The 17,568-nt window shown below is 37.5% G+C and overlaps 1 protein-coding gene across 1 annotated transcript in view; it reads right to left on the bottom strand.

Annotated features, from left to right (window-relative positions):
- The window catches only part of LOC105191040 (fatty acid synthase), a 102,934-nt gene that overhangs the window by 74,398 nt on the left and 10,968 nt on the right, over positions 1-17,568 (bottom strand). Inside the window, exons 2-5 of the mRNA XM_025304546.1 lie at positions 4,928-5,120; positions 4,556-4,806; positions 3,884-4,115; positions 3,341-3,759 (exon numbers count right to left, since the gene is read on the bottom strand). Of these exons, the coding sequence (XP_025160331.1) occupies positions 3,341-3,759; positions 3,884-4,115; positions 4,556-4,806; positions 4,928-5,099 (1,074 nt within the window). The 5' untranslated portion in view covers positions 5,100-5,120. The remainder of the gene's footprint in view (positions 1-3,340; positions 3,760-3,883; positions 4,116-4,555; positions 4,807-4,927; positions 5,121-17,568) is intronic.

Raw genomic sequence — 17,568 nt, 5'->3', positions numbered from 1 at the left:
ACTAATTTGTTCATATTTTTTGCAAAATTTATTATAATTCCATGAAATTTTTACACGACATTAATTGACTCCTGGACTATACAATTATTCAATAAAATCCCTATTAGAGGCAATAACGGACACAATCCGGGGTCGGAAACGATTGCATGCCCGAATCAAATGCTCTTTGCTCATTTTGATTATTTATTAGGTCAATCGAAAAGTTCCGTCCATTTTCTTGCAAAACGTATGGCTTTATTTAAGAAACAAAATGAAAAAGTACATCAATCAAAATGTTGTCCATCATTAGCGATGATTTTTTCCCATCTTTCGGTCAGCAAGCGAATTCGGCGGCGAAAGAATGATTCATCTTAGGAGGCTATCCAGTCAGAGACATTTTTTGACGTTTTCATAAGAATTGAAGCATTTCTCAGCAAGTGCGTGTGCATCGACCGAACAAGTGGTAGTCGGAAGAGGCACAGTCTGATGAATAAGCCGCATGGGGTAACACTTCCCAGCGAAGTGCTTCTAACGATTCCTTGACAGATTTTGTGACGTGAAGCCGAGCGTTGTCATCAAGCAAAATCACTTTATGCTGTCTCGTTTCATATTCTCATCGTTTTTTGTGCAATGCTCGGCTCAAACGGATCATTTATTCTCTGTAGAGATCCCCTGTGACTGTTTGACCACTTTTCAACAGCTCATGGTACAGCACACCCTTCCGATCCCACCAAATACAGAACATTGCTTTCTTTCCATGGATATTCCACTTTGGCGTCGATGTTGAGGGTTGGCCGGGATCGCAAATAGTTTTTCGATCTTACAGGTTGTCAAAATAAATCCATTTTTTATCCCCAGTGATGATACGATATAAAAACCCCTTTCTTTGTTGCCTAGCAAGTAGAATTTCGCAGATGGTTCTTCGCCTTTCAATGTCTCTTGGCTTCAGTTCATATGGGACCCATTTCTCTTCCTTGTAAACCTTTCCTAAAGCTTTTAAACGATCGGAAATGACAGATTGAACACAATTTAATGCTTCTGCAAGTTGCTTTTGCATTTGACATGGGTCTTCGTCTACCAATGTCTGCAATTCTTCGAAAGTCTTCAAGTCTTCAAGTCTGCAAGTCTTCGAATACTCTTGGCCGTCCAGGACGCTCTTTGTCCTCTACATCAAAATCACCAATTTTAAAGCGTCGAAACCATTCTATGCATGTTTTATCGGAAGGAGCATTATCACCATAAACTTCTACAAGCATTCGATGAGCTTCAGCTGCAGTTTTCTTCCAATTGAAGCAAAAGATTAATACTTCACGTAAATGACGCTTATTTAGATCAAATTTCGACATTTTCGATGCAGTGAGAAACAATGTTATTGATGCAAATGTATACTTTTATGTACTGAATGTTATTGACAGATGTCAAAACAACCTATTAAGCTTCGCTTAGACATTACAAGTTAACGACAGTTCTAGCTATAGCTACTTGTCGCTAAACGGACTGAACTTTCCGATTTACCTAATAAAGGGTATCCAAAAATTCACGCAAGAAGTAATTTTGATAGAAAACACAGTTTTGTAATTAAAAATTGTAAATTTTTTATTGATTCATAAAGTATACAGTATAGGGTTATGAATAGAACAGCATATCTGGTAAATGGCCTTCACGGCTTTGCTGGCACATATGCACTCTTTTGTTGAAATTTTCCATGACCGTTTTGCATTAATGTGGCTGAATTTCGTTGATACAGCGCTCAATTTCCTCCTTCAAGGCGTGGGTGATCGTGAGCTTGTTGGTATAAACCTTAGACTTCAAAAAACCCCAAAGAAAAAAGTCCAACGACGTTAAATCGCATGATCTGGGCGGCCAAATCTGATCACCAAAACGGGAAATTACACGACCAAGAAATGATTCATGCAGTAATTAAATTGTTTCTCGGGCTGTATGGTATGTGGCACCATCTTGTTGAAACCACATGTCGTCTACATCCATATCTTGCAATTTAGGCAAAAAAAACTGATTTATCATGTCGCAATAGCGAGCACCATTAACTGTTATTTCCTGACCAGCCGCATTTTCAAAGAAGAATGGTCCGATGATGCCTCCAGCCCAAAATCCGCACCAAACAGTGACACGTTGTGGATGCATTTGTTTCTCAACAATCACTCGTGGATTTTCTGAACCCCAAATGCGACAATTTTGTCGATTAATCAAGCCATCAAGATGAAAATGAACCTCATCGCTGAAGATGATTTTGTTCGAAAAATCAGCATCCACTTGTTGTTGTTCTATAATCCATTCAACGAACTCTCTTCGCTATGGCCGTTTACTCGATATGCTATTCCATACGTATTCCTATACTGTATACTTTATGAACCAATAAAAAATGTATAATTTTTAATTATAAACCTGTGTTTCTATCAAAATTACTTCTTGCATGAATTTTGGGACACCTTTTATATTATGGTATATTACGTTGTAATATTACAATGGAGAAGTAATATTATTGTGATATTGCTGTAATATGTGCTATGTGGGAAGTCATGCTGGATTGAGTACAAATAATGAAGAACAAATAGAAGTAGTTACTTTGTCTTTCTCAAGATCATTATATTCCACTCATTCATGCATATTTTCTTGCTTTGTCAGAAGGTATCAAAAATTAATTTATATTAAAAAATCAATCAGGCTGAATGTTTTTCAAATCAAATCCCGCATTTTTCTTTCAAATGCTCGTCAACGATACATGTGCGAGAATGGCGAAGATTTCATCTTGTCTTAGTGGGCTGGATCTGCCTGCGATCTTGCCTTAACCGGTTAGATCTTCCCTTATCTTGCATTAAGTAGCTGAATCTGCCTCTCATCTTGTTATTAAGGCTTGTTTACTTATGCAAACGTTTTTCAGACTAATTAATTCTCCTAATGAGACCCAGAAACGCATAAATCGGCAATACTGCCTTTATCTTAACGTATATGTATAAAATTAAAGAATTTCCCCGCTTCCGATGCGAATTTTATGACCATTTTCGGATTCTACGGATCAAATTACATAGAAAAATGTTAAATTTATTCGATCCCTCTACGGTTGCCAAACCCCCGTATTTACATACCCTTCTTTTTCAGAGGATTTTATATTTTTCCCAATTTTAGACTAGCCATATCAGTAGATTCCTCAACCTTACACTTTGCAGCTCACCAATAGAGCGATTTTAGGAACCTGTAAATGTCCAGTTTCCGAAATAATGAGGTACCAAAACATGTCAAAAAATATATCGATATTGCATTAACCAATGTGGGATGTCTTTTGTGAACACAATCTTGCGTTTTCGCTAGAGAAAACATTGAAATATATATATTTACGTACTTTCGCCACTTGACAGAGACCAGCGGCAGCTTCAGTATGCCCGAAACGCGATTTCACCGAACCCACTAATAAAGGAGTACTCCTCTTTGAACATAGAGCTTGATCGATGGCGTTAATTTCTACCAGATCTCCTGCTAAAGTACCAGTGCCGTGAGCTTCGATGTAAGACAGCTCTTCGGGTGTGATGCCACACTCATCATAAAAGTCTTCTAATAATTTTTTTTGCATGCTCAATGAAGGATGCACAATTCCTTCTGGTTTCCAACCATCGCAATTGGTTTTAGAATAGACTAAGGTAGCGTAGATTCGTTTTGCGTTCTTTGCTTTTTGTAAGTATATTACTACGGTTGCTTCACTGCGCATATAACCGGAACCGCTCTCATCGAACGGTTTGCAATAACCATCAGGGGAGAGGATTCCTAAAATTGTTTAATCGATTGACAATAAAGCGTTCCTCATTAAGTTATTGTCATTACAGCGTTTGCACGTAAACGAAAAATCTCTTTATATATAACAATTCTATCTTTAAGTACAAATACTTACCGAGCTGAAATTGCTGAAACGTTAAGTTGGGATGAAAACACAGGTTGGCACTACCCACGATAGCTGCGTCGCATTCTCCACTTCGTATCATTCTATAAGCTTCTACAATAGCTTGATGGCTTGAACTGCAGGCCGTGTCAACGACATAGGATGGTCCGGTAAGATCAAGCCAATTAGAAATGCTGTTTGCTAGCCAGTATCTACTACAGCCAATAATTGGGAATCCAGCTGCCTAATTGAAAGTAAATTACGTTCATGTTGGTCTTTGTCTCTTACCCAATTTTTCTCTTTGTTACGTACATATGTTTGCGCTTATGCTTATGTAAAATACGCTTCTTCAGTTATATTACAGAGAAAAATCTCATACCATGTGTGTGCCAGTGTGTATTAACTGTTTTTAGTGTCTTGTTTAATTATATGACACTATTTAATGTTTAATAATTGTAGCATTTTCAATTTTTTACGTCAGGTATTTAATAAGTATTTAATAAGTCTGGGCACGAACATTTCGGAAACAAGGATATTTAGCGTAATCAAGAATTTTGCAAGAAAATGTGCTTGAAGCAAAGGTATAACGTTTGCTTATAATATTTCTACTTCATTATTTCTTTTCCGAAATATTCGGTCGTCCTAAAATTCCTTTCATATCTTTAATATCATCTAATATTGTACTTGAGCCCTGCAATAGAGCATGTCGTTGGCCGTCTCACAGTAACATGATCCTATGAAGACACCGGTTTTTGTTCCTCGTAATTCCTTAGGATTTACTCCAGCGTCAGTAAGCGCTTCGTAAGTGTGTTCGAGCAACAACCTGCACATGGGATCGGTGACATGCGCTTCCACAGGTGAAATGTCAAAGTATTGCGCGTCGAACTTGTCTACATTATTAATCTTTCCCGACCGAGTTGGCATGTCGTAGTTGACTGTGAAAATTTTGAACATTCATTTTTTGTATTGGAGTATAATATATCGAATGTTCGTCGATTGTTTTTCTTCTTTTTGCTTGCTCCTTAATATTTAATTTGAATGGCGACTGTACGTTACCGTTGCTCCACCGTCGATTATCGTCCGAACCGAGGTCCGAAGTATTAAAAAGATTTTCTTGTAACTCCTTCATATTATCTGTATCGGGAAATCGTCCTGCGATACCGGAGATCACAATTTCCTCACCCGGTGGAACTTTCACGTAGGGATTATACTTTCTGCTATTCTCCATACTTTCGCCTCGCTAATGTATCTGTTTGTATTAAAAATGTATTAAAAATGCAAAATACTTTCTACTCCTTCGGATCGAAATAAATACAAGAATCAAAGGAATCAAAGGGTTGAATGAATGTACAATCTTATTCTACAAGCAAACATTTCGCGTAAGAGAAATGCATGCAATGTCTAATATACATGTGAAATGGAAAATTCGTTGTCTTCTTCCGTGTTTGTAACTCGTCAGAATAGAATTTCGTAATAATCTCAACTATTACGTCACGTCATCTCGTATCATGTTCTGAAAGCAGCAAGTATGTACATATCTTGAGATTGAATACTAGTCGTTGTTGAATGAATCACCATATTTGAACGAAAATATTTGTAAAATCTATCGGCAGACACGAATGTATCGATATGATATTTTTGATGTGATTGTTATCATATGCATTAATATCAACTTTTTATTCTAATTTTCTTATGTCGTCAACCAGTGCTATGTTTCTGTTCTTTGACATTCTCTCTTCGTCTCTACGCATACAACACGCATTATCCTAAAGACGTCCTACAACAATTTCCTGAGAATATACAAATATCCGTTGTTTTAGATCTCATAGATATCCTACGGATACATCTTTTAGTAATAACTTTTGGAAACTAAAAGTTTCTGAAAAGGAACTAAAGTTACTAAAAAGGATATCCGTAAGATATCTGTAGAATCTAACAACGGACATTTGTATATCCCCAAGATATTATAGTATCTCAGAATGATGTCTATCGGACGTCTCTGAAATAAAGTGTGCTGTGTGAGTATTAACCTTCCATCAACCGCGCTCTGTCTCGTTTGCATTTTCGTCGCTACTATTTGTCGTATTCTAAAGTAGAACATCGCATAACATTAGAATAATGCATTATGTACATGTATAATAAAGGTCAAATGTCATCATTCTTCCTGTTATATGATGTGTGAGTAGGACTTGCTATTCGAAGTGCACAATTCTGTTCGAGTTTTCTATTTAGCTTATTCGAGGTGCATAGTTTTTTTCAGACATATGAATAAAGTTTGTCTTCGAACAAATTTTATATACTGAATGTTATCAGTTCAAAAAGTTTCTCACAACAGACAAACGTCCTATATGTAGAAAGATTGAGTAAAAAATTGTCGTTAGGAACTTTTCAAGGAAAACATGATTTTTGTAGCTCGTATTTTACTTATCTCTTACAGAAGTCAGTTATTTCAGTTACTTTATTTGTTCTCTCTCATACGTTCAGTTATTCTTTCATTATTGGCGAGTCTGTCCAACGATATAATCGGATGATGATATTCATTATACTTCGACACGCTGTATAGATTTACATTTTATCTCCTATATTTATTTTTTAGTTTTCCCTTATAATTAATACATCATCGAATGTGAAACATCATACCATAGAAATTATAGTAATTATGTATATTAAGAGACGTCTTGCCATTGACCTTGAACTTCATATAAGTTATATCAAGAACATATCCCTAAGTAATTTGCAAAAAATTTCGGCGGTCATTGTTTATTAAAAAGTTATTAACCAAAGGAGAAGTTTTGGTAAAGATTTAGAAGTACTATTTCACTAAAAATCGCAATTTTTTTAGTAATTAATAGAATTAACTATAAAAAAGCATGTATATTAGGATATATTGTATTGGGATGGATTAGTTTATTTTTTAGAAATGAGAAATGCAAAAAGAGGAATTTTGCTTCTCCTTCGTCAACATACAGAGTGTATAAAAGTACTGGGACGGTGAAATATTACAAAAGCTAAGCATTTTAGAAAAAAATGTTTTAAATAAAAATTGTAGGGTTTCAAAAGATCTATTTATGAGTTTGATCTTGGGTGGCGTCGCCAAGGTCAGGTCAAGGTCATTTTGAATTTTTTAAATAGGGCCCCCTATTTTTTATTGTATATTCTTGTAGCCCTTCTTCAGACCTTTTCAAAGCACTATAATTTTTTTCACTTTGAATAAGCGGTTTCGAAGTTATCGAGCATTTTATGATTGGATGTCCAGCCAGCGGTTGGAGCAATTTCGTGACTTGTATTTCAGACACATGTAATATTAAAAAATATTACTAATGTACTAAATTTATAACAGCACTAAAATTCACCTTCGAATCATTTCAAATCAATTGCAATGAATTTGACTTGAAGTAGAACATATTACTTGTACATGATATTGTTTCATACAGAAAAAATAATTGATTCTGTTACGTCCTGCGGACTCCGCGTATTTTGAATTTGTGATCAAGTAGGGCGGATTGCATTTTATATTATACGACCAAATGTTCATATTCCGCGACCCTCCGAGAACAGTGACGTCACACACACAGATTTCTCTTTCTTTTTCTCTCTGCTTTAATCACCGGAGTTTCCTCTATTTCCGTCGGAAAAGATCCGCCGAGTCATTTTGGCCATATATCTCCTCTCCAAATAACCTTAAATAACTTCCCGTTCGGAGCAATAATTTCCTTTGAAGACGGACCGACCAGACAATCTTTCAGGCTGTTATATGATATTACTAGCCTTTGATCTTCGGAAACTCATGCTTTCCCATGTTATTTATAAATTCTTATCGCGTACAACCTCTGACTAACTCTAGCGGAACCTTGAAATCTTTTACTGCCATAGATACCCTATTCTTTATCATATTTATCATATTTATCTAAAACCCCACCTCCGAAAAGTTTGCAACAAAATCCTATACCCATATTTAGACATAAACTTTGGAGCCTGACGCAACTTCCCAAACCCCACCTCTCGATCGAGGTGATGTTTTTGATAAAATAAAAAGGCTATATCACTTCTACTTCTCCTCCCGACCGACCCGCAGCCAGGACAGAGTCTTCTCTTCAACACCCCTTCAGGATCTCTTAATAACCAACCCTACTAGTGAGGCAGATCAGAGTTCTTCAGTTGTCAATTCTTCTGTGCAACGATTTCGTGCATCCTTGAGACATTGCGAGAGATCCTGCTGAGACCAGTTTCTAGTTCTTGGCGCAATTTGGGTCCATCCTCACCAACACGCAGCAATTACACTTTTCATAGTCGACTCGCACCATAGAACCAGCAGTAAGTTATGTATATTTTCCTTTGTCAGAGTGACCCCTTTCTTTTTATTCTCTTATCTTTTTTTTTCTCTTTTCTTTGCCCTCCTGTTTCCTTTTTCTCCCTATTCCCCTTGGCATCCCTCCTCAGTTGTTAAATCCGATTTCAGTGGCTCAATCTTTTCAATCACAGTCAGAGATAACCACCACGGAAAACTGTACAAGCCGCGAGGATTTTGAGGGCGCCTCTTTAATACTTGTATTATAAGATCGTCCAGATTACGTTATCCGCCATAACGAATCGAACATTTTAAGATCTGCGCATTTTCCTCTTATGTTCCTTCCTGACTCTCCCCCAGTAACTTCTCCTATCTCATACTCTCCAACATCCTTGAGTCCGGTAGACGACCGTTCTGCCTCAAGCTCTCTTCTATCTTGGAGCCCATCCCCGACATCTTCCCCTCTAACTTCTCCTCTACGAGGAGGCACGCGAGGCTTCCACGCGGCCTTACTACGGGGCCTCATACCTATTCGTTCTCCCTCTCCCTCAGAAGTATCCTTATCGCGATCTTCCCCCTCACCTCGTGCCTCTCCGTCACTAGATCTTCCTCTATTGGAATATTGTTCGGAATAATCAAGAATCCTTGCTCAAACCGCGATTATTTATACATATATATATATATATACGTACACATTATAAAAGCTTGTAAATTTTATTTCATTGTGAACATCCGTCTAATTACTAATAAAACAAGTTGTTTGTATTGGGTGAGTGCAAAAGTTCGTGCGGAGTTTCAATAGATGGAGTTATAAGCGTCGTAAAGTGTTGTCATTAATACTTCCATCTACATATTATATAACGTTGGAAAGGTGACGTCTTCAGCTGTTATTAAAAAAAAATCATTTGTTTTCATACAAACTGCTTCGAGAAATATCACTTTAAAAATGAGTATCGATAAGGTGCATTTACGGCATGTTATGCTTTACGAGTCTCGGAAGGGAATAAACGTTGCCGCAGCCGTAAAAAACATTCAGGATGTTTATCAGGATGAAGCACCAGCTAAACGAACTGTGGAAAAATGGTTTACTAAATTTCGGCGCGGAGAATTTAACCTTGAAGACGAGCCACGCTCTGGTCGACCTCCTGACATTGATGACGATGTTTTGCGTACTTTAGTGCTCAATAATCCGCGAATTGCAACAGAAGAACAGACCTTGTTCCGGTCATTGCAAAATTATTTAAATGGAAAAAACTTTGACTATTTGGAAGCCTTAAAAAACGGCGTCTCTTCGTTCTTCGAATCTAAACCGCACAGTTTTTATGATCGAGGCATCCGTATGCTGCCAGAACGTTGGGAAAAGATTATAGAAAACGATGGAGAATATATCATTGATTGAATAAAGATTTTTGTTTGCCTAATCACTGTGTGACTTTTACTCACAAACTCCGCACGAACTTTTGCACTCACCCAATAATTGTAAGCCAATCACGGTTTCCAAATAATTATTCTCAACCAAAAAATTCTCCCTTCCCTCAACCGTCGCTCACGGTCCTATCCCAGGTAAAAGGATTCAGTTTCTTGACCCAAATAAAGGACCACCGACGTACGTCCGCGCCAGATAAAGGGGTCATTCCGATCCTTGATCTGCACCGCAGACTTGCGAGTACGTCGGAACTTGCGAAAGCAAGCGTCAAGTTGCGTTCCTCCTCCAGGACGTAACAATTCTTCTTACCGATTTTTCTTTCTTTAATCGAATTATCGATTTTATTATCTAATTAATACAAGTTCTGTTTATTGGATAAATCTTTTTATTTCCTACCCTATTCGTTACACTTTATTTTTTGTTTTAGAGATTAACATTATTCTCAAACGTTTTAAAATTGAGGAAATCCTTACAAAAGTGTTTGAGAATAATGTTAATCTCTAAAAGAAAAAGTAAAGTCTAACGAATAAGCTAGGAAACAAAAAGATTTATCCAAGAAATTTGTATTATTTGTATTGTTTGTATTATTTGTATTATTTATATTGTACAGAAATTTGTATTAATTAGATAACAAAATCGATAACTCAATTAAGGAAAAAAAAATCAGTAAGATAATCATTTATCTTTTCTGTTTGAAACAACACATATCATGTAGAAGTAATGTGTTCTACTTCAAGTTAAATTCATTGCAATTAATTTGAAATGACTCGAAGGTCAATTTTAATGCTGTTATAAATTTAGTATATTAATATTATTTTAATATTACATGTGTCTGAAATACAAGTCACGAAATTGCTCCAGCCGCTACACAGTAGGTTAAAACACCGATCTGGAGGGACATAATTCAATTTTTCCAAGTTAATTCCGAATGCTAATTGCCATTCGATACTTATTTTGGATAGTCAGCGCTTGTATCGACACAATCTTTACACACTAATAACGTTAAACGGTCGTTAGGGGCACTAATGAAACAACGTGCGCCGTCTCCACGCCTTGGCGTTTGTCAAACATTCTCTTGATTGACAATTCAATAACTTCCTGGTAGAGAAAGATATTCCCGATCTCCGAAATGGAAAAGTTGTATAAAAGTATGTTCTAAACCTTTAAGTTATAAATAATAAGAGAGATCTTTCTATTTTTTATTTGATGCATACGTAGGTAGACAATTTTTTTCTTTATTTCATATTCAGCAAAGGTTATAAAAAAATCCCCACAATACCCTATTGTCATATTTGGCTATTTTAATCTATAAACTTTCAACAATTTTATATCCAAAGCTCAGCTGATAATATTTGCTAATATCAAAGTTATATTATATTTTCGACGACTTCAATTCCGCGAAGACGTATATTTGATATATGGGTAAATAGCAACAATACGTCTCGCAGTGAATACCTGATGGCTTTTGTTGTCTCATATTTTAATTTGCAAGATCGCAATGAGGTTATTGACAAACAAATAAAATTATTAATATCAATTTCATATCAAAAATAAATATTCGTTGGACTAAATGTCGACGAATAAAGAGGGCATTTTTAAACACTTATTCGGATTGGCTTGATACAGATTTTACAATTCCAGAAGGAATTGTTAACATAAATTTTGATAATAAAAATAACGAAGATACTAGAAGAAAAGGTCGTCCTCGTAAACTTTTTACGGAATGCGGTTAGAAATCTAGAAGAAATAAAGCGAAAGAATTATTGGAGACGAAAAGTTGTGAAGAAATTTATATGGCAGCTGAGATGAGTCTTCGAGCTTCAGGCAAAAGAGATGCAGCTACTATTTTCAAAGAAGTATTATCTGGATCTGCGTAAGTAGCAACACAAATTAAAAAAGCTAGGATACAAGATGCGTCAAAACCATAAAATATACCGATGAAGAGGCATTGACTTACTTTCTAGATTCATGTCATTCGGTTCATACGTATAAATTAACACAAACCTAAGCTAAGCAAAGGCATCATGATCTTTATCCGCCGTATTATGTTGTACGCAAAACGAAAGAATTATGTTATCCGCCTCAGGATAATATTTCAATAAGTGAAACGTTTGCAGAAATAAAATTACAAAGTATTATAGATTGTACCGTAAAACGACTGATTAAAATCCAAGAAGCCGTTATTAATAGCGTCTTATCGGATTTGTGCAATAATTCTTTATTATTAATTTGTAAATGGGGGTGTGACGGTAGTGGAGGTCACAGTTTATATAAACAAATATTCACAGAATAAAACAATAATATACAGACGAATATTTATTTGTGATTTGCTTTGTACCGCTTCATTTAAATCAGTGCCCGGAATTACTTGCACGATCGGGCCGATTTCTGAGAGCTACGCCTCCTTACTTCCCCTTACCGCTCCAGCCCTCACGGCGGACCTAGAAACTGACAGTCGCGAGGCACTGTCTCAGGCACGTCACATGAGACAGTCACATGAGACGCTTCACAGTTTAACATAGCTGAAATTAATTTATTTATTAAAACAACTCCATAGGCATTTTTTATAGTTTACTAATATAATATAGTCTTAATATTAATATAAATATATATTAATAGAAATATTAATATAAGTAATATTCTTAATATAACTATAATATACACTGTATATTATAGTTATATTAAGAATATTACAGTGTATACAGTATATATTATAGTTATATTAAGAATATTACTTATATTAATATTTCTATTAATATATATTTATATTATATTAGTAAACTATAAAAAATGCCTATGGAGTTGTTTTAATAAATAAATTAATTTCAGCTATGTTAAACTATGAAGCGTCTCATGTGACTGTCTCATGTGACGTGCCTGAGACAGCGCCTCGCGACTGTCAGTTTCTAGGTCCGCCGTGCGGGCTGGAGCGGTAAGGGGAAGTAAGGAGGCGTAGCTCTCAGAAATCGGCCCGATCGTGCAAGTAATTCCGGGCACTGATTTAAATTATACTGATGAAAATGGTAAGAAAACAATTATCTGGCAAAATTTAAGGTCATCGTCGACAAGATATTGTCGTCCAATTAAGTTATTTTTTGCAAAAAAGTCGGCTGCTCTAATTAAAGTAGAAACCAAGAAAATTAAGCAACAAATATCTGTTTTATCTCCCATTACTGTAGAAATTTCTAACTCAGTATCAGTAAACACAACTCTTATTTTAACAATGGTTGATGGCAAAATTTGTAACGCATTAGCTGATAATAAATCGACTCAGAAATGTTATATTTTTGGTGCTACACCAAAAACGATGAATGATAAAGATAAGCGTAAAATGATACCTAATTCGGATATGTATGCATTTGGTATATCTAGCTTATATTCGCGGATTCGTAATTTTGAATGTTTATTGCATATATCTTTTAAATTGCGCATAAAAAAATAACAACTTAAAAACTCTACTGAAAAAATTGCATTTAAGCGAAGGAAACGCAAGATTCAAGACAAATTTAAGCAGATAGGACTTATTGTAAGTCAACCGAAACAAGGTGGTGAAAATACTAACGATGGTAATACCGCTCGTAGATTTTTTAAAGATGCTATTAAGAGCGCTGAAATTACTGGCGTAAATGAAAATTTAATTCGACGATTTGGAGTGATCTTACAAACACTTTCTTGTTGCTATGAAATTAATATTAATGCGTTTGCAAATTACGTGGAAGATATACGACAATTATACAGGGTGATCAAAAATTCCCGCATTCGGAGTACAGGACATGATACTTTATGCTAAAACAAACAATTTCTTCCTTTAGCAAAATTGCGTCCGACAAGTATTGCAGTGTATTTTCCTTACATGTTTCGATTATTGCGAGGAATATTGCTATAGCCTCAATGGTCAAGTTGGTTCAGAAAATAAATCATTGAGGCTATAGCAATATTACTCGCAATAATCAAAACGTGTAAGGAAAATATGTATTGAAAGACTAACGTGCATAAGCGATAATAAGTAAATGTAGACCGTGACGTGAGTATATCACACAATCTGAATTTTAAATAAGTTCTTTGTATTTTCTATTATAAAAAAATAAAAGGAGAGCACTTAAAAGACGTTAATTCAAATATTTTATTTTTAATCACTGTTACAAATATGTATATTCCTATATATACGCTTCATCAGTAAATTAATCTTTAAGTTTAATGATACTATTTAATTATCACGTAAGTATGCAATGTTTGGAATAAGAGAACGCTCACAGCTCGCAAAACATATTACTATTTGCATTTGTCTTTATTTTCAGATAATATTGTGCAATCAGACAATATTTTATTCATTTATTATGTAAAAAATAAAGGCAATACATATTTTATTAACTTTTCATTATTTAAGCAATACAAATACGAAAGCAGGTTAAATCTCGGTATTGTTCATAATTGATTCTTATTATTTAAAATTGTCTCAAGCACAGTCTTAAAATGTCGTAAACTAATCACAACAGAACCGTATGAGCGTCTTAAAAGACACTACTTATGATTACTAATCACGGACTAGGTACACGCGAGTGAGGCGCGTGCGCCGGCCCTGAGCGCTACATAGACAAGAGCGCTTATTCGTCAAAGAACCTCGGCAAGCCCCATGCAAAAAATGCCCGTTTTCGGTACTTCGATTTTTGAAACTTTTTTTATGCCAAATGGTTACTTATGATGACCCAAAAATCCCTGCAAAATTTCAAGATGAGCATATGCCCCGTTTAAGAAATATAGGGGGTCAAAGTTGACCATGTCCAATTAAAAAATATAGCAGCTTTACATTTATATTCCAATAATAATGTCCAAAAAATTCAGCCGAAATGGTTCTTTTAAGATTTTTGGCTGCTGATTACGAATCTGAAGTCAGATTTTAAAAATTCAAAATGGCGCCAATATGGCGGACGAATTTTTCTTAAATTCATCAGATTCACTTGAAACGTCTTTTGAACAAGCTTAAGCACCCTGAAGTTTCTAAAATGTTGTGGTTTTTTTCTGACGAAAAAGATTTCGACCAAGACCAAAAAATCAATCGGAGAAATGACAGGTGATTATGCTCACATCCTACAGAGGTTCCCCGTGTTATGCACACGAAGTTTCCAGCAACTATCATGGTTTTAGGAGTTGCGAGCAACGAAGGACATATAATGCCACCCCACTTTTTTCGTCAGGGGCTTCGGGTGAATGCTGCCGCCTACATCGAGGTTTTAGAAACAGTTGTGAAACCCTGGATTGATAGTGTACGTGTGGACAGACCATACATATTCCTGCAAGACTGCTCCTTCACACAAAGCCATGACGACAAAAGATTGGATGACCGAAAATTTCTATGACCACATTACCCCAAATTTATGGCCACCTAGCTCCCCAGACCTTAATCCTGGATTATTACGTATGGGGCGTAGTTGAGCAGGAGACCAGTAAACATTCTCATAATAATATTTCATCACTGAAGGATGCTATAACAACAACTGTAACGAGGAGTTTTACCCCCGTTACCATCGTGTGACGGCGACCACCGATCGTCACACGATCGCGAGAAATCCTCGCTAAGCACCCGGCAACACCTATTCCGCGGCAACCCGCCAGACCGCCGGGAAAGGCCGAATTCTCCGAAACGGTCGGGGAAGATCGGTCCCCCCCAGAAAGGGGTAATTCGAGGAAATCGCATGCGCGACTTTCCGGGAAATCGGGGGAACTAATCCCCCGATTATCGGCCACCGATCGTCGAGAGGAATTTAGGATATAAAACCCGCTCTCGACGAGAGATCGAGGCAGACCGTGAGAGACAGTCAGTCAGTCAGATCAGCTACCAAGGAGAGCTCCAGCGAGAATCGTGAAGAGAAGTCGACGAGAAGGCAAGGCATTCGCCGGTGAGTAAAGCTTCCACACCGTACCGAACCACTGGGAACTTTTACAAGACCCGGCAGCCGAGCCTCGTCGGCCGATCAGGCATCGCGATTTTACCGTACTTGTCCGTCTGTGTCGGCAGCAGTTAGCCACCGACACGGAATCATTTCTAAGTCTCTGTTCGCGAATTTACCGTATTCGTCCGTCTGTGTCGGCAGCAGTTAGCCACCGGCATAGAATAATTCTAAGTACCTGTTCTCGAATTCTAAGTGTTCGTCCGTCGACGTTAGGCAGCAGTTAGCCGCCGCGCCGACATAGATTAAGTATCTGTTTCCGAACGAACGGCAGCAGTTAGCCACCGTTCCGCGATTTCCAAGTGTTCGTCCGTCGACGTTAGGCAGCAGTTAGCCGCCGCGCCGACATAGACTAAGTATCTGTTTCCGAACGAACGGCAGCAGTTAGCCACCGTTCCGCGATTTCCAAGTGTTCGTCCGTCGACGTTAGGCAGCAGTTAGCCGCCGCGCCGACATAGACTAAGTATCTGTTTCCGAACGAACGGCAGCAGTTAGCCACCGTTCCGCGATTTCTAAGTGTTCGTCCGTCGACGTTAGGCAGCAGTTAGCCGCCGCGCCGACATAGACTAAGTTTCTGTTTCCGAACGAACGGCAGCAGTTAGCCACCGTCTCGCGAATATAAGTGCTCGTCCGTCTACGTCGGCAGCAATTAGCCACCGACGTAGAATAGTCTCTAAGTTCCTGTGCGCGAATATAAGTGTTCGTCCGTCTGTGTCGGCAGCAGTTAGCCACCGACACAGAATATTTCTAAGCATCGGTTCGCGGAATTATCAGTGCTTGTCCGACTTTGTGTCCGTGATAAGCGGCCGGAATAAACCACCTATCGCTTATCCGAAAGAACAGCTGGCGTAAAGCGCCCTCAACAGGACTCGTGGCCGAGGACGTCGGACTGCCAAGAGGCCGCGGAACATCCCCTCTGACCCCGCGGATAGGGGACCATCCTTGCGGCTAAGCGGGGAGTCACGGGCACCGAGGAACGGGCATCGCCGACGCCACACCGAGCCAGCGAGCCCGCCTACATACATTTATATATATATAGAACCGAATATCTTTTTAAATAAACGGGGCGCCTCGCGGGGCGCACCACACTTGCTAAACACACCAAAACGCCGGATACACATTTCTTGCGAGAAGCAACCTTGCACCTCCCTCCTTCACCCGAGTAACGCACCGACGCGGCGGCGAGCGAGGCGTCGCGGAAGCGGCGAGCCGGGCGCGACGGTGGGGCGACCGATCGCACCGAACCCCGCGGGCGTTACCGTTACACAACAATAATCAAAATGAGCAAAGAGCATTTGATTCGGGCATGCAATCGTTTCCGACCCCGGATTGAGTCCGTTATTGCCGCTAATGGGGATTTTATTGAGTAATTATATAGTCTAGGAGTCAATTAACGTCGTGTAAAAATTTCATGGAATTATAATAAATTTTGCAAAAAATATGAACAAATTAGTTTTAATGTCAATTTGTCCTCAAATACCGTACGTACCCTGTATATCTATATGTATATACTTATGAATACATTCGTATTATTCGTTATCATATCTGCGGGAAAATTGCAGTGCCGGCTATAAGAACATTCGTGAACTATTCCTCTGCTCTGCTTTATCATATTTATCGGAAAACCTAACCGCATATATTAAAAAAATTTTCTGCAAAGTTTTCGTATCGTTTTAGGTTTCCTATCTAAATTTTGAGTTGTTAGAAATTATTTGTAAATTTTTCCTCATTGGAGCATCCAGAGTTTCGGTACATACAAGCTGCAAAACTTTTGTATTAGATAAATATTACGCTAACTGTCAATTCGAAATTTTATTTAAAAAATTTTTTATCGCTTTCGTCATATATTGAGTGATGTTCCAATTAATTTTTGTACGTACTTTCATCGTATAAAAGCATATTTAATTCTGAAGTATTTAAAACGACGTAAACTTTGCAGAAAAAATGTCAAATTTTGACAATTCTCTGTCGATAAAGTTTTCACGTTCAGCATCCCCTTAAGTGAAGCTGAAATTTTTGCGACATTTTAAGAAAG

This window comes from Harpegnathos saltator, unplaced genomic scaffold, assembly GCF_003227715.2.
Source record: "Harpegnathos saltator strain DR-91 unplaced genomic scaffold, Hsal_v8.6 scaffold625, whole genome shotgun sequence".
Lineage (NCBI taxonomy): Eukaryota > Metazoa > Arthropoda > Insecta > Hymenoptera > Formicidae > Harpegnathos > Harpegnathos saltator.
This window is presented reverse-complemented; position numbering and strand designations above follow the sequence as displayed.